At 42.5% G+C, this 18,224-nt stretch overlaps 1 protein-coding gene and 1 long non-coding RNA gene across 7 annotated transcripts in view; one reads left to right on the top strand and one right to left on the bottom strand.

The window, feature by feature from the left end:
• TDP1 (tyrosyl-DNA phosphodiesterase 1) overlaps positions 1–18,224 on the bottom strand; it is an 89,089-nt gene that overhangs the window by 58,084 nt on the left and 12,781 nt on the right. For all 6 annotated transcript variants that reach the window (XM_078447915.2, XM_078447913.2, XM_078447917.2 and 3 more), the window contains 7 exons: positions 15,011–15,045; positions 10,214–10,306; positions 6,485–6,652; positions 5,952–6,030; positions 3,947–4,132; positions 3,282–3,330; positions 879–945 (listed from right to left, as the gene is read on the bottom strand). In XM_078447915.2, coding sequence (XP_078304041.2) covers positions 879–945; positions 3,282–3,330; positions 3,947–4,132; positions 5,952–6,030; positions 6,485–6,652; positions 10,214–10,306; positions 15,011–15,045 — 677 coding nt within the window. The remainder of the gene's footprint in view (positions 1–878; positions 946–3,281; positions 3,331–3,946; positions 4,133–5,951; positions 6,031–6,484; positions 6,653–10,213; positions 10,307–15,010; positions 15,046–18,224) is intronic.
• LOC132670200 (uncharacterized) lies at positions 883–10,353 on the top strand. Its single transcript, XR_009606524.3, has 4 exons — positions 883–963; positions 5,008–5,156; positions 5,773–5,909; positions 10,155–10,353. It is a non-coding gene; the product is annotated as an uncharacterized LOC132670200 (long non-coding RNA).

The raw sequence follows: 18,224 nt of genomic DNA, 5'->3' as shown, positions 1-18,224 counted from the left end.
GTGTGGTGTGGTGTAATTAACACCCGTTGAAGCAAGCAAGAAACTGGGCCAAGAACACGCAGAACAAGTGTCTTGGATGGGCCAAGAACACGCAGAGCAAGTGCAACCCTGGAACAAGAGAGGGACGAAAGACCTTCCCTTCACCTGGCCATTCAACCACCGAGCAAACCAAGTACTATCCTCCATCCTGGAGAAAGCAGTGTGGGTTTCACCCTACGCAAGCTGCAGTCACAGTACGTGCACGTGCCAACAGAAGAATTACATTCTGGAAATACGAGCTACAATGATGCCGAATCACTAGGTTCTACACCCGTAACTCATGTACCATTGACAGTTATACTCAAATAACTTTTTTTAAAAAGCTGCTTACGGGGCACCTGGGTGGCTCAGTCAATTAAGCGTCCGACTTTGGCTCAGGTCATGATCCTGTAGTTTGTGAGTTCAAGCTCCACACCGGGCTCTGTGCTTGACAGCTCGAAGCCTGGAGCCTGCTTTAGATTCTGTGTCTCTCTCCCTATCTGTCCCTCCCCTGCTCACACTCACTCTCTCACTCTCAAAAATAAATAAACATTAGAAAAAAAAAAAATGCTGCTTACATAAATTCTAAACTACCCAACATTATCTTTTTTTTTTTTTTTTTTGAGTTCCAGTATTTAAATAGAAACTTCACAGGGATAAATTTTACTCTTTGGTATTAAAAACCTATTCCAAATAGTGTTCAAAATCTTGTTTAAATTATTTCTATCACTAACATATGTAGATGAAAAAAAAAAACATAGCTACATTATGTAAGGTTCTTTTTTAAAACATGAGACTGACAATAAATAACGTTCTTATTCCGAAAGAAACAATAGCAACATTCTAAACCAATTACTTACTGAAAATAGGAGTGGAGCCAATTCTGCTTTTCAGCTGTCTGGATGCTATAGGGAAGAGAGCCACCAGCTTTTAAAAGAAAACAAAGTAAGTATTACAGAAAACTACTTGAGGATCTTTCATTAGGAATCTATAGTAAATACTGGAAAAAAAAAAAAACCCAAAACAAAAAACAAACCACTTCCTATTTCATCTCATGGAACAGTACTTGGAAAAAAAAGGTCTATACTTGTCTTATTTTATTATTATTAAAAAAAAAAAAAACCTTTTTTTAACTTTTTTTTTTTTTTAAATATTTATTGACAGAGCATGAGTATGCTGGGGGGTTGGGGGGAGTGGGCAGGGAGAAAGGGAGACACAGAATCCAAAGCGGACTCCAGGCTCTGAGCTGTCAGCACAGAGCCTGACACGGGACTCGAACCCACAAACCGCGAGATCATGACCTGAGCCTAAGGCGGATGCTTAACCGACTGAGCCACCCAGGAACCCCAAAAAGGTCTATACTTGTATTAGGTGTGCTCCCTCAGTGGGGTTTCCTTTCTTAGGGATACATATAAATGTTTATGCCCTGAAAAGAGAAAGGTATTATTTAATCACTCAGGGGTGGTAATTTAACATCTCTAACAGCACAGATTTGAAGTGTTACAAAAACTATATAAAAAATCCTGGCCTATCCTGCAGTCCTCACGAAGGTGAGAAATCCTTGCCCCCACTCTGGTCTGGAGCATCTCCGTTTTGGCCCAAGAACAGGTCAGCTGGGGAGGTAGATTAGGACAAGACGCGGTCCTCCTGCTTCCTTCACCTTTTACCCTCTGCCCTTTCTAAGCAGAGTTTGTATTAACATTCTCACAAATGTAATGGAATCATCAATAAAATTAACATGTTCAGTGAACAGTGAAGTTTTTAAAAAGGAATTCTAAAAGCCCTATTCTTGCATAGGAAATAAAGATACAGTTCCAGCGGCACCTGGGTGGCCCATCGGTTAAGTTCCCAACTCTTGGTTTCAGCTCAGGTCATGATCTCACGGTTCGTGAGTTTGAGCCCTGCATGTTGGGCTCCATGCTGACAGCATGGAGCCTGTTTGGGATGGTCTGTCTGTCTCTGTCTCTCTCTCTCTCTCTCTCTCTCTCTCTCTCTCTGCCCCTCCCCTGATTGTACACACTCTCTCAAAATAAACTTAAAAAAAAAAAAAGATACAGTTCCAAGTGGAAACACAATTAGTAGACTATTTTTGTTCATGTTTTAAAGGCAGAAAGTACCATTGTAGATCCACCAGTGACTTTGCAAACACATATTAGAACTTCCCCATAAGTAATCTATCTCCAAAGAAAGCTTTAAATTTCTCTTGACTCATCAAATAAGGGATGTCGATTCCTCTACTGCACAAAACTAAAAACCTATTCAGGACCAGTTATGAAATAGCTTTATTGAAAATACCATGTTTTCCCCCATTAAGAAGTACATTTTGAATGGATCCAACTTATTAGAAGCTGACAAAGGACAAGACAAACCGACACATCACCATGTGCTTGAGTCCTGTTATAATAACTTTGGTTTGGCCATTACGCAAAGCTGATACACTCCAAACCTTACCAAGCCTTTTCTGGCAGAGTTGTATCTAGTATTACAAGCAATAAATGGACTAAATTAGTCTAATTCTGAGCATTCTGCTTCCAGCCACAAGCAAATGCCAATCCGGTTTCCTTTTTCCAGAGGCAAACACTGCTTGGGTTTTTGGTTATCACCTCCTGAATGTGCTATCTGAAGGGCTTTGGATTCCACATAAAAGCTCGCCGTCCAGCACTATGCAAGAGAAGTCGCGAACAAGGTTGAAAGTTGCCTACAAAATCATCCAGACACTTACAGATGAAGTGCTTTAGAAAGTACAGATATACACTATGTGACAACAAAGGTGCATCCCAAGATTAAGCAGAAGTTTTGGACCTTAAACATATCTGTATCTGGGATTCAAAACTGGAAGAACCACACAGAGCCACAGACACAAGCAGGGAAGATATGGAGAGAGAGATCAGAGAAAGGCATGTTAGAATTTCTCTGGAAAGGCAGGATGCAGCAGGGAAAGGTGGTTTTATTTGTCAGGACAAGCTCCCCACTGCTGGCAGAAGTGACCACCTTATTGTAGCAACGAGAACAGAAAGTACTCCGAGAGTTACTGTTAACCTACCCAAATGGCCCAACTGCATGGTACCATCGTTGGAACATGGCAGCGCTCAGTAGTACGCATTTCTATGATCCTTAGCCAGTTCGGGGAAAATATTCTCTAAATTTCTTATCAGTACTTTTCTCCAGAAGAATGGCATTTTTATTACCTGTGTTAAAAAGTTTACCAGGGCATGTATGAAATAAACACAAAAATTTCAACTCAGACGGTTTCCATTAATTACCGGGATAGCCTTCTAAGCTGGTCCGCACATTTTCCACAGAAGGGTAGATCTAAAAACAAAGGAAAGACAGAACAAACTCATAATGTACGTCAAAGAAACTTTCTTAAAAGGAATGTTTCTAAGAAAATGAAAGTCTCCATTAGAAATATTTCTTTTACAAAATTTGAAAAAGTTACTTTAAATTTTTAAAAAGTTTCATCTTATGAAAAAATTGAACTTCTAGTCAACTACAGGAAGTATATATATTTGACGGAAAAAAACCACTTCGGTTTGAGTACTCTTCCCTCAAAAATACCAAGTTCACGCAGCGTTCAGTGCAAAATTGTGTATTCAAAAGTCTCTAATACTCATCATTCTGTTGGCAATGCTTTAGCAACTATATTTTCTTTTGCTTGAAAACCTGAAGGAATGAAAAATCACAGGTTCATCTGTGGCTGAAGCAGCACACTCCCAGCACTAGATGACGCCAGGGCCACCTGATCACCAGTGCTGGTGCTAACGTGCTGCCATTTCCACCCCAGACTCATGGAAGAAAACCTGCATGAGGAGGACGGATTCTTGTTCTTCTCCTGGACTAGCAAACACACACACACACACACACACACACACACACACACACACACACACACACACACACCTCTACCTGGAGCGGGAAAAGCACTCACCAGATGGAGGGGAGCAGCACTTTTCCCTGGGGTCCTGCTCTCCTTCCCCTGGGTCACCAAGCTTTCTTTAAACTCCGAACACAACCATTTTGATTCGTCAGCTCCCATAGAGCCAATGCTTGAAAACTGACCTACTATTGGCCAAGACTCTCCTTTAGGTATGGATGAGGCATGCTCTTTCAGAAGCTGTCAACAGAAAAGGTTTAACAACTCAGAACACAGCTTTCTGTCCTTGGAATGCAATCAATAGAAAAATGCTGAAAATATTAGAGATCAATTTCATCCTCACACTTTTTCTTCTTTGGAAAATACTCTTTCAGTACTAAAAATATTTTAATGGAGTAGGTGGATAGAAGCATTCTTCCAAAACTCCATGATTTTATTAAAGTAAAACCATTTTTTTTTTAAAGAAAAATGTAGAAATGTCAGATAAATCACTAGCCTGCCATATGAAATGGGATCTTGCTTTGAAATAACTGTTTAATACTTAAAAAATAAAAGCTATTGGGTATTTTGACTCCTATCAATTGAAAGAGATTTAATTTAACACTTGGGCTCCACATGGTGATGCTGTAAAAAAAAAATATGTTTACATATATACAGACCACCTTAAGCACTGCAGGTGTGTGATCTGCAAAGCTACAGAAACAGTTCAAAAACATTTGGAAATTTTACTACTTAAACACATAGTTATTACCTAGAGGCTGAAGAAAAATGAAGCCCGTATTCTGATTGCTTAGTTTAATATGTAGTATTTTAACACAGCTTAGACATTAATATTTATAAACACACTTGCCCAAAAGCCTAGGTCTCAATTTCCACCCTAAGGCAACATGGTGTGAGCAACAGGCCCGAACGGTAAGCTCCAGGACCCACTTTCTGTTCTGGTGCTCAGCCCCTCATTGGCTACATAGCCCTGGACGTGTCCCTGTACGTCCATTTACAGGTCAGTGGAACCGAAGTCTGATCATTCCCGTCTTCCCTGGAAGGCAGCTGTGATGCAACATGAGCTTGTGTGTGAGAAATGGTCTGAAAACTCTAAGATGCTCTTTATCTTCCAGGAAGACTGTGATCCTCGACAATGTGTACAAGAATCTAGCCTGTCGCAACCATCAGTCCACAAACTGGTAACCACTAACCAGCACAGTGAACGTTCAACGCGGGCCTTGCGTTCTCTATTTCGTCTAACCCTTGCAAAATTCTGTGTGAGGTATTGTTATTATACCCATTTTATAGACGAGAGTCAGGTCACAGGACTTGTTCATAGGTGAGGATTTGAGCCCAGGTATGGGGATCTACCTCAAAGCTATGGACTTAGTAGGCTCTAATGCCTTCTCTAGGCTTCTCTTGGCTTCAAGACCTCACCTGCTTGCAGCTGTGGTCTCAATTCAAAAAAGCAAATTAAAGTGTCATTAACCAAGGCTAATTCTCACATGACAAACAGTTCACGGAAAAAGGTGAAGCTTTTAAGAAAGCCACTTCAGGTTCATTAATGTCAGTACTACATCTCCTAAACAGAGATGAAGAAAACCTTAATGTTTAACTTGCTTGTGGCTTTAATTTGGTGAAGACTTTTCTTTGTTCATTTTCATAGCAGCAGCAAATGCCACTTTTGTCGTTAACTCTTACAGGGACTGGTTAGTAAACAAAATACACGCTAGCACAGCTGTAGCCTTTACTCAATAGTATTTTTCTGTTCTTGGTTGATTTGTCATGTTAAAAATCCTTTACATGCTGACAACAATCCAAAACTACAATAGCTGAATAAACGAGAGGTCTCTTTATGAAATAAAAACTAACAAAGTCCTTATGCTTTTGCCATTTAGAGCAGTCTACACTTCTAAAAGAGGCGGCAAGACATTAAGGTGCAAGTAATCACCGAGAACTACAATCAACTGATCAAGTTCACTCAGAATTGTGCTATTATGAAGCTGCCATCAAAATGTAATTATAAAGGAAAAATGTAAGTTAAAAGAACAAGTTAAAATAGTAAAAATTCTGTTACCTTCCTAAGCCTAAAATGTCCCCAATTATCTTTTTCACTTCCTTGAAAGCGTCCTGGGGTTGATCCAATAAGATAAACACTAAAAGGATATAAAATGCAAGTTAATAGAGCACAGTGATGGGATTTGTAGACCCCCAAATCACAAAATTCACATAAAACTAATGTAATCACGAAATGTTCTGAGAGACCACCTATTTTCTTCAGATGCCTCCTCAGAATAGTAACTGATACTCAAATGAGTTTTCAAGAACGTCACATCATGGTGGAACATTCACAAGGTTTAAGGTACCAGGCAAAGAAATAAGTGACTTTCAGATACTCCAGAGGGAGGCTGATGGTGAGCACGATTTACTGGCATCCACTTCAGTGCCTCAGATCTAGGAGACACAGACACGGAGACAATCTGCTCTCATATTATAAAGGACAGCCAAATACCATTCTACCTCTTTCCAAGGCCCTTGCAGTACAGACACCATGTGGCTCTCAAGGTATTCACCTACTTTAAGAACCCCAAATTGCTAAACGATACGTACTTGGTTTCAGAGAGATCATGCTCGTGGATAACATCTATCCACTCCTTGAGAGAAGGAGCATTATAAGCCATTAAGTAGCTGATAAGATCGGCTTTAAAATGTGTTGTCGAGTCTCCAGATCCGTGGGTTCCGTGGACAACTCGTGGGTATAAGGGGCTCAACCATATTCTGGAACAGAAAAAAACAACAGGAATGCAACTGAACACAATGGTATCGCGTGCTGACTGCACATTCACCCTAAGGAAGAGGCAAATCTCATCGGCTGTGTCCACACGGTAAGTAGACGGATCCTGAGGAAACAGGAAGCACAGATCCCCTCACACCCACTCCAGTGGCTTCCATCGTATTCAGAATGCTTCTCAATTTAACACCTCACCATGAACTTAGGAACCCAGAATATTTGGCCTCTGCCCACATCTCACAACCGAATGCTCTATGCTTCCTCTCGCACCACACCGTTATCTTTGCCCCCAGCCCCACCTCCGCACTGCTAAGGCCGGGTGACAACACAGGTGATAGCTCTTCTAGTTGCTGTAGTAAATCCACACCACCTGTGGTGACCCAGCAAGCTACACCAACGCAGCTCTTCAGCCAAACGGAAAAGTCATCTACACGAAGAAAAATGTGTATACAAATCCGATTTTAGTAAGGAAACTCCTTTTCATGATGTGTATGCCACAGCAGTTGGAGATATTTTCATATCCTGTACTCTCCTGGTGTCTGGAAGGAGTGACACCACATTTAATGATGCTACGTTTACACTGACCTCAGACTTTCAAATTATCTAGTGAGCAAAATATTAAACACATCTTTCATCAATTCTCTTCAAAAGGAAAACAATGCCCTTCTCCCAAACTTTTATATTACACCCACAAGTGGGAAAAGCGTATCTAAACCCCACCCTTCTGTGAAGTGCTCCAGGACAGATCACAGACAAGTAGGGCTTCAAACCTCTTGCGCTCAGTTTCAACTGCAAAACCACGTCAGCCGTCCTGCCTCACAGGACACGTGTGCTTCACACCGGAGGTTATGACCAACGTCAGGCTTACACAAGTACTGAGGATCTATTTGCTGTCCCTGCTTTTCCCCTCCAGCAGCTATCCCACTGAGCCATATTTAATCCCATTTATTATCCCATTAAGCCCAAAGAGAAACTACCCGATTCCTTTCACCGGCCGCCCTCAAAGGAGACCTGCAGCGAGATGAAGGCCCCCAGGGCAGGAAGCGTCCAGAACCGCAAGGACCCTGGCTGCATGTCTTCTGAACTCTGCACATGTTTCTGGCAGGGTAGCAGGTCATACCTTCCCTTCCCACCTCAAGAAGACCCCTTGTACAAGGGGTAACACGTGTGACAAGGACTGTAGCCCAGGTTCTGGGGCCAGATCTGGGTCATTTGGGGTCAGGCCAAGGCCTTCCGGGAGCACCTGCCTCTCTGTGTAAAATGAGCCCACTGGGCTGGATGAAGAAGTCTCTCCGTCACAAATAGCAATTCAGAGCCCACAACCTGGTGGGCTCCTGCCAGATTAGAGGTTCACTCTCTGGTGTCTGGGTGGATGAGGAACTTGACAGATGACAACTTACTAACCTAGGATACTGAGATGTGAAGTGTTTTTAGCACTTTACCAAGTAAGATGTGAAATCATTATGGGCCAAATAATTTTAAATGTGAGAAATTAACAGGCAGACCAAGCAGCAGCTGAAAGGGTGGTTGGAACACCTGTACAGCAGAAAAGGATCAGCAGAGTGTTACTAGAACCATCATGAAGGTTACACAAAAGGACTGCTTTTAAATGTCTTACAAAAATTACAACCCACAACACAAAAATGCAAGTTTGAGAGACCAGAATCTAGACTAAACATGAGGTAACATTACCCTACTCAGAGGTGGTGGGCAGAGGGAAGTTGAAAGATTTCATACCCTTGGTACTTTAAGTTTTAAACAATAGAAACTATTACCTGCTCAATTTAAAAAGTTAAATGAAAATAAAACTATTTTTTTAGAGAAAATTTTATTGTCTTTAATGTTTATTTTTAGAGAGGGACTCCTCTATATATCCAATATTTTAGAGACACAGGATCTGAAGCAGGCTCCAGGCTCTGAGCTGTTAGCACAGAGCCCAATGTGGGGCTCGAACCCACAAACTGTGAGATCACAACCTGAGCAGAGTCAGACGCTCAACCTACTGAGCCACCCAGGTGCCCCCAAAAAATTTTAAAGGAAAAAAATCCGAATACCCAAATCCTTACCCTTAATCCATTTCCCCAGAGCAGCCATCCTGGAGAGACCTAAAGAACATGGCTCAAGCTTCTCACTCCAAAATAAGCTGGAGGCCACAGGTAGGATTATTTGAGCCACACAGGCCAACTTCACAAACTCCATATGACTCATGGGTTCAAAAACCCAACCCAGCAGCTCAGAAGCTCTAGGAGTGGCAAAGGCATAGTTGACCTCAAACCCAGTGGCTGAGGCTTTTATAGACCATGGGGATGCCCTCCACCCTGAACCAGTTGGAATTAAAATATGCTTCTCAAGATGCAATTAAATGGGACACTCGGAAACTAGAACACGTTTACAGGAGAACTATCAGGCACTGGTGATGGGGCTCTAAGCCACTTGCCGTGGCAGGGAAAGAGTGAAGAGAGAGAACTAGGGATGTCGGGCTCAGGGAAAAGCCTGTCTTTCCAACTTGAAGGCAGTAAAAGGAGAGAGGGTACCATTGTTCTACATGGCACTGGGGTTGAAGCAAACCCATAGGATGGAGGCTGGAAGGTCCTGTATTTCAGTTCAACTTACGGTGTGACTTGGGCTCTGCCAGAGCTAAGAGCTCTAGCCCAGCCTGGGCGGTGACGGGGAGGACGAGAAGGCAGAGGAGGAGAGTGAAGGACACGCAGACCCTGGAAGAGGCCAGATGAATCCTGGACTTTCTTCTAACCCCAGAGAAAGCAGAGATGTACAAAATGACGTAAACAAATGGAAATCAAAGCCAGCCACAATCAAGAGTTTACCAAGAGGGAGAATAGTTAGAACTTGATTTGGGCAAGTTACTAAAACAGAAAAAAAACCAAGCCCCTCTTTTAAAAAGAACTCAAAAGACCAAATCTAGCCTGAGTATACCAAGGACAGAGTTGGTAACAACACAAAAACCAAAGAACAACAAAAAAGTCAGTTTTTCCTCTTGGAGATTCACAACTATATGAACCTATTAAAGGCTCTAAAAAGATACCAATTTAGCTTTCTTTTACGGAAAAATAAACTGGGGATGAGGAGAAGTTTTCAGCATATGATTAACCATGAAGTTTCCCTTCAATACCATTTGGGAAATGACAAGCCAGAGTACAAGTGGGGAAAAGGGTTCATGGAGACCAAGGAAGTTACTGATGGGTCTCACCAGAAAAATAATGGGTTCAGACCTTCCATTTTATACCGTCTTTCCTGCCTCAGATCCTTTGCACAGGCTTGCTCCCTGTGCTTGGCTGTTGAGTGTGTAATCCCATTTAAAAGTACATTTACATATATATTCATCATGGATGCGTATGTACTAAACTGTTAACACCCGTTACCTCAAGAGAGTGGAGCTGAGGGGAGGTAGTAAAATACTATTTCTGTGTAGGTCTCTTTTTTATGCCACATGTGTGGGTGTTTTTTTTGTTTTTTTGTTAAACACAATAGCAGAATAAAGTGAATGCCACCCACAGCCACTGCCGTGAAGTAAACAGAAGCCCACAAACCCCTGAGTCTTCTGATGCCAGTCAGCACGGATGAGGTTAGAGGTATGTATGACAACCCGGAGGCCTTCTTCGTACAGCAGTAACATCATTTTCCTTTAAAAACAGAAGAGAACAAAGGCATTAACGCTACTTTCAAAACACGTACTATTTTTCAGTGCAGATATCATGGCTAAAGGAATTTTTAAACTCTTCTGTTCCTCAAGCTTCTAATACTTACAATCTTCATTTCTTCTACACATTAAAATCCAAGTCTACTTAAGTGGTGGGTAGAAAACCACCTTCCAAAATGCTCAGAGTATTGACAAGTGAACCTTTGCTATGTCCCACCCACATGGCCAATCCTGAGACTTTGAGCCCTTCCCCTCCAGTCTGGCCCTTTATCTATTCAGCATTATATGCTACTACCTGGGACAATGGGAATCTTCTTGTCCGGTGGTTTTCAAAGTATGGTCACCATCTCCCACTACATCATGGCTAGCGTTTAAGAAATGGTAATCAAGTTAGAAATTCTAAAATACACCGTAGATAATTAAGTAACTCGTTTCAGCACGGGAGTATGGACACGTGTAATAGACTGAAATGTACATGGTCTTTTCTAATGTGGGATGGACTTTAAATGCTTCACTGTCCTAGGACTGACATTTTCTCACACTCCACAGACGCCACACTTCTTCACCAATGTGTCTAGCCTGAAATAAGGCTTTCCTGTACTTCATTTACTCAAGTCAGACCCAGGTTTGAGTCCTCCCTTTGCCGTGGGCCTTCCTTCCCCAGGCCTCCAGTCATCAGAGTTCTCTTAATTCCAGCAGGATAAGGAACAGGAAACAAACCGCTTTCTATTTGAAGCTGGGAGACTTTAGCTCCATTCATTAGTTGGAGACTGTATGATCCTAGGAAGTCATTCAGTGTACCTGTTTTTCACTTACAAAGTGAAGGATCAACCCCTTCCTTGCTGTGGTGTTGTTGCGAGAAGAAAACGTAACTAACATGCATTCTTGAAACCAACTCTCCCACAAGTGTATTTCTACGACTCCTTCGTTGCTTTATTACATCATCTACTACTACTTCAGGAGGCTTCCTGGCTTCCCAATGGTTTCCTAATTATTTCAGGAACCTAAGTTCTCTCAATATAACTAGAGACTCCGCAAGGCAGTAGCTCCACCTTCTATGCATTGGGGCCAAAATGCTCCTCAATACCTACTGATGTCAGTTCAGGCATGGGGGGCAAAATGGACCACTGGTTCTCTCCAAATAACGCGAATACTTGGACAGGATAGGGTCAGCATAAGAAGGTATTGCAAAGAAAAGAGGAGATACATAGCTCTGGGCAAAATGAGAATTTAACCCAAGCCAGCAAACAGTAAGTTAATGCAAAGCTGGAGAACTGACAGCTGCTGAACCAATCTTTCCTCCATTTATGAAACGTGCTCCCCGAAATCTGGGCAGATTTACATACACAGTTGCCAAGTTAGCAGCTGACTGTAATTAAGACGACGACCAGTTATGAATTCGAGATGGAAGTTTCACAAATATTTCCATTAATCAAGGCATCAATTATCAGGAAAATCATGTACTGCTGTCAGTGAATCCCACCCAACAGAATCCTGAACTAATCTGAGGGGACCCAGATCCTCCTCAGACAAAATGGCATAAACTAATAAAATCACGAAAATGGATAAGGTAGAAGAAATGAGAGCACCCTTGGAGAAATGCTGACCTACATACTATCTGGGAAGTTGTGGGGGAAGCAAAAGGGACAATTCCCCAATCTGAAACCGTTCCTGTAAAGGGGCGAGACGACAGAGCTACGCAGAGCCCGTGTGCCAGGCCTTCCAGAGGCTCCACAGCACAGCCCTCACACCCGTCCCGGAGGCTCTCGCAGTCTCCGCTTGCAACCACACGGTCTATGGCTAGAAGGTAATGGGAATGATCAAGGTTCCCCAATGAGTCCAAAGGGCCTGTCTGGATCCCCTGTGCGTGGATCATCTCGCTGGGCACGGCTTCAACACGGAAGAACGGGCCACAGATCCTTCACACAACCGGTGTGTGAACGGACGGCTGGCTGGGACAGTGTGGTCTAGGCAAGATGAAGCAGGAAGTCATGTGTGCCGGGAGGCCTGGCTACAGCTGCCAGCAGAGAGAGGTGCCCTGCCCACCCCACAGTCTGCCACTGGCTCCCAGTTAGGTGGAGACATTCACTGGCCAGCTGCTTTGGCTGCCCTCCTTCCCTGCTGTGGATTCTCAGGGCCAGAGGCATTTTTCCTCCCAGCTCTGGGGGACGTTGAAAAGCTTCCGAATTCTAAAGCACTGGGTGACAGGCCCTGGGACTGCGTGGCATCCTGCAGAAACCTGGAGCAAGAATGTTTATTGTACCTAACAGGACTACGACAGGGGCTACATTGTGGTCCTCTCCAGATGCCTTGTGCACAGTACATGGTCAATGCATGCTTGCTGAAGTGAATGTCATCTCAAAGACTACTTCCTGTTTACTGTGGTAACTACACACTGTCAAGGTGGGGAGGCACTTTATACCCCAGCGCCACACAAGCCGGAAGGTTTCCTGTTTCTAAATCCTAGGTTTTCCCCTCTCTCGCCAAAACACTACGAGCTGCGAGAACTATTAAGTCCCAAGACACGAGAACCATATTTCAATATAACAGGTATTTAATGAATGCCTGAAAAACTTTTTCTTAAAGTTTATTCATTTCGAAAGACAAAGTGAGCACACAAGCAGATAAGGGGCAGAAAGGAGGAGACACAGAATCCGTAGCAGACTCTGCACCAGGAGGGCAGAGCCCGATGCAGGGCTTAACTCATGAACGGTGAGATCACAGCCTTAGCCAAGATCAAGCGTCACATGCTTCGCTGACTGGGCAACCCTGGCACCCCTCTTTAGAATTTTTTAAATGAGTCACTGAAAGTCACTAAGACCTGAGTTAAAAAAAAAAAAAGACAATTTTAATCTCCTAGAGATACTGGCATCTTAATATAAACTACACAGACCATGTGTCTGGGAAGGGCTCTGTTGTCATTACTTCTCTAGGCATTTACCACTCCAAGTGAGCAACTCTGTGGAGTGTAACCTGCTAAGTGTGTAGCGGGGGGGGGGGGGGGATGGGGAAGGAAAAGACCAAAGAAAAAAATGAGGTCAATTTTAGCAGTGAACAAATGAGAATTAAAACTTAAAATGGGTTTGGGACACCTGGGTGGCTTCGTCAGTTAAGCTGCCAGCTTGGAGCCTGCCTGGATTCTCCTCTGCCTCTCCCCTGCTCAATCTCTCAAACTTACAAAAAAGGAAAGGAAAGGAAAGGAAAGGAAAGAAAGAAGATGGAATTCGTAGGCTCCCCTCCTCCTCAGCGTGCAGGTGCAGTGTGATGATGCCCATGAAATGCCAACTGCTGGCAGAGAACATGTGGCCAGGGCAGAAAGCTGGCACTAAAGACCTAGTAAATCACGTCCAGGGCCCGAGTGAGTAACAGTATTTTAGAATCTGTATTTAATGCTAGGGTTCCAGCTAAGGGCAATGGACTAGGATCCATTTGGTGCAATCCATTACTGGTAGAATTGCCTACCCATGACAGGGTGACAACTGCCATCCACCACTCAGGTCTCTCGTGATGCAGAGCGGGGAGCCTAAGATGCCTATTCAGTCTATTCAAGGCTATTGTCTATTTTTTGCTGAAATTAGCACTGAGCTCACAGGATGCTATATGAGTAATTTATACCTGAGCTAAATGCTTAAGTTCACAATAATCCTCAAACCCTGTCCCGTTAGAGGCTACTGATTAGGGATAGTTGGTAAATAACATTTATCCAAGGGCATCTAAGAGCAGATAATGGAGGGCCGATATGTATCCTCTTAAAAAATGGCTCCATTCTTCCTGCTATGGTTCTATTTTAAGATAGACCGTATGCTTCAAACTGTACTTTGCCAAAGAATGGTGAACAGACGTCCTTATTTCAAGTCACCATAACATCAAGAAAACAATGGTCATACCAAGACTGAGGGCTAATTCCTCTTAGGAGATTGCTTGCCACCCTAGAGACTGATACCTGAAGGAATACATCTGCAACACCAACCCATTTCCACCGCTGGTCTAGAAGAGGCGGCTCTGTCCTGTTCTTTTGAAAACGCTTTCTAGCAAAATGTGATTTATACAAACAGGGACAACCATATCTTTTTCTTATTTATAGAATATGTAAAAAGTCTCAGCAAAACAGGAGTCAAACTGATCATTAGACACATGTCAGGTAGGAAGTAACAGAAGCTTTTCTTGTCTAGTTTATAAAGTCTCAAAATTATTCCAAAACAAGTTTCTGATAGCGCTTGAGCAGAGACGGCATCAGCTTCTCCCGTCAACTTTGTAGAATAGTTTTTCTTTTCATCACAGCTGACCTAACAATATTCTATTGAATGCAACTCAGCATCTTAAGCAATCACCAGACCTTTTTTAAGTTGTGGAATCCACAGGAACATGACTGACACGTACAGTCATCCATAACCACGGACCACACAACCATAATCTATTCCCCACCCCCCAGTTGGCTGTAAGAAATGCCCTAAACAGAAAGAAAGCAGAGACCGCATCATGGATTCAGACTTTCATGTTGAGAGCCAGAATCCAAGGACTTTGTCTTGAGACAGTGAACAGTTCCACTGTCTCTACTTCCTTACTGATAGCTTTTTCCCCCCTTGGCAAAACTGTCAGCCCTAAGTTCCTTTAAGGGCACTTTTAGAAAAGCATCCTTTGCTCTACTAAAATCATACCCTCCCCATTTCAAAAAAAATTTGCTTACGTATGGTGTGTTCCAAATGCAATATCCAACTTTGCCTAGGATAAAAAAAAAGAAGTTGAGTCACTTTTAATAAACTCATTATCCCTATCTATTGGAAATTAAGTTAGAAAAGATTCAGGACAACTTTGTTTTTACTGCCCTCTAGTGGAAAGGCCCTGGATTGACAATACAACTTTGAATAATCCTATCCAGCGAGGCTCATTAAAGTTAGCCAGAATGATTTTATACATACTGCATTTTAATAAAGTATTTTGAGACAGAGCATGAATGCACAAGAGATGGGGGGAGAGAGGGGGAGGGAGGGAGGCAGGGAATCCCAAGCAGGTTCCATACTGTCAGCACAGAACCCAATGCAGGGCTTGAACTCATGACCAATGAGATCATGACCTGAGCCCAAATCAGACACTTTCACTGAGCCACCCACCTGCCCTGACACATACCACATTTTTAATTACAATAATCAGAAACAAGAAGCCTGATTTCTTTAGTTGAAAACAAAAAACAAAACAAAACAAAAGGCAAAACAAAACGAGAACCTATGCAAAGTTTTACAATTAAATATCTGGTTTATACAGAAATTAAAGTTATCAGAGTTTCCAGAGTATATTTAAAAGAACTAATATGGTAGCAGCACACATTATCATGTTACAAGTTGTCTTCTATTGGTAACATAGCAAGTGCTGAAAAGAGGTAACAATTTCCCTATTACAAAATGGTACCTTCACAAATAGGGGTATTAAATTTAAATTTAAAACATTTTAACACCCAGTATAGCAAGACTTTAGTTAAGCAGAATATGCCCCGAGATGTAGGCCATGAAAGAGTTAAACAGAAAGGCCCCAACAGTGAGGAACGCAGGTGGGACACAGATTGCATCTTCACAACTTTGCAAGACTTAAATCTCTAAGCCTCATCTTTTAAGTCTTTCTTCTCCTCTTTAAAATAAGGATACTGTTAGGGGATTCAGAATTTTAGGAGTAAATGACAATAACATGAAGTGCCTGGAAGAGAGGGCCTGAATGGGGGAAGCACTCTACAAATGGAAGAAAATACTATTAAAATCAAGCCCTCCACCCCAACAGGGCAGATGTGTGGACCTGTTTGCTGGAGGCAGAAATGGGCAACTGGAACACACAAGTGAGTAGGACACAGCCTGTCTTGGGGCTGCTCAGACAGGTGGCCCCGCTCCGTACACTTTTAAACTCCGTGTTTAGGGATGCTCACAGACCAGAACCCATTTGTGTGGTCTGCCAAAGATGACAGGGAAAACAATAGGTCTTTAAAATTACAAAATTAGAATGAGGACTGCTTCTCTGTAAACTGATGATTAGCTCAGAAAGAGCAATGGTCAGGAGACTTGGCTTTTGAGTTTAGTTTTGCTGTAAGTTGTTGCCTCTCTGGCAAATTTCAGTACAAGCACATGGATGATAATTTCAACAGGTAATAGTTAATGGGGCAAATGTACCAAATCTTTGGCTCAACAACCTAGTAAAGAAGACTATTAGCAATCCATCCTAAAGATGAACAAGTTAGGCTTGAAGAGGTTAAGTGATGGACTCCATGACGGTAGGTGGAGAACTGGGACAGAACCCAGGCGATATGACCTTGACCACCATAAGGCCTCAACCTCTGGCCCAGGCCCCACATATGCAAAATGTGACTATCTGTTGATTCTGTGCCTGGTATGCTTCCATTTCATCAAATGACACTATGTTGCCAAAAAAACAAAATAGCCAAGAATTCATCTTATAGACAAGGTATAACGGTATTTTAACAAGTTATGATGGGGCCACAATCCTACACTTCAGACTAGAGCTGGGTGGGACCTTCTGAACAGCTCTTTGCAAGAGGTAAAGAACACAGTGGGTCGTCATGCCCTCTAGTGGCCGGCCTGGTACACGCCACCAGACATGCCCCACACCTGAACTTTCGTGATTAGGTACCTCGTATTTGAAAAACACTTTCTATGTCCACTGATTTCATCACTGGTTTTTAGGATTCCTTTGTTATTTTCTGTCCACTATTAATCTGATGAGAACTATCCTACTGCAGTTTAACCTCTTCTTGTTTTGGAAGCATAAGCACAACAATGGCATTTTACGCAACTTCGTAGCAGAGGCTTATCTTCGCAACTTCGTAGCAGAGGCTTATCTATGTAGAAGGTGAGCCACAAACATGTTGGGTAAAGGAATGCCGGTTTTAAAATTCCAACTGTAGAAAGTACTGTGGGTTATATCACAGGAAAAATCTGAGACAGGTTCCAGATTGATCAGATTGAGATTTCTCACTTTTAATGTTTAAAAATAACCACATATGCACAGGTAACATTTTGTAGTTGAAACATTAAAAGGAATTGGAACTCTTACATTTTATATGGACAGGAGAAAAGACTCTGGAAAGAAAATGGGGAAAAGAAAATAGGTTCTATGTAGTTCACTCTGGTCAGTGCACTCCAAGAGCAGAAACCTTGAGGCAATTTTACCATGGCAGGGAGACAAAGGGGCTTATGGGAGGGTCTTATCACAGCTGTTCACAAATGGACTGATGAGCCTCCTGAATAGCAAAGGTCAACATCACACCAGCCACTTCAGAACCACTATTTCCACAAGAAGGAAATCCTACTATGAAAAATTCTTGCTTCTCTCTCCCCAGTTTGCCTGCTTCTTGCATGAAGTGCCACACATAATATTCTTTCAGGCATGGCATCAAAAGCAACCAGTTATGATCAAAGTCCAAGACTTACATTATATTTTTACGTACTGGCTGAAAAGCATTAGGACAGAATTAAGGAACTGTATCAAGAACCTGGCCAACTTTTTGGCCTTTTCTGCTTTGCTTTGGTCCCAGCGAACCAAACAGATATACCTGTTACAAGACCACTTAGTGTCCCCTCATTAAGTCTGGATCATTTCCATCACGACTCACACAGCTAGTTTTTAAACAGGCTTAATTTGTTCATCTGTCCAGTATAGACGTTGGATGCAATTCAGGTGGAAAATTTGAGAGGACTACAGGTCAACTGTCAGCAGCAGCTAACACCAGTCAGATAAGTCGTCAAAATAAAAAGTTTCAAGTTGCACTCACAGAAAACAACAGCCACTGAATTGCATCCAGATAACCTGGTCAGGTTCGAGGACACTGGCAAACTAGATGCAAACAGGAGTACCAGCAGGTTGGGGAAAGATTGGGATTGTTACAACTAAAGAATGCTTGA

This window comes from Panthera onca, chromosome B3 (genome assembly GCF_046562875.1).
Source record: "Panthera onca isolate mPanOnc1 chromosome B3, mPanOnc1 haplotype 2, whole genome shotgun sequence".
NCBI classification, from domain to species: domain Eukaryota; kingdom Metazoa; phylum Chordata; class Mammalia; order Carnivora; family Felidae; genus Panthera; species Panthera onca.
This window is presented reverse-complemented; position numbering and strand designations above follow the sequence as displayed.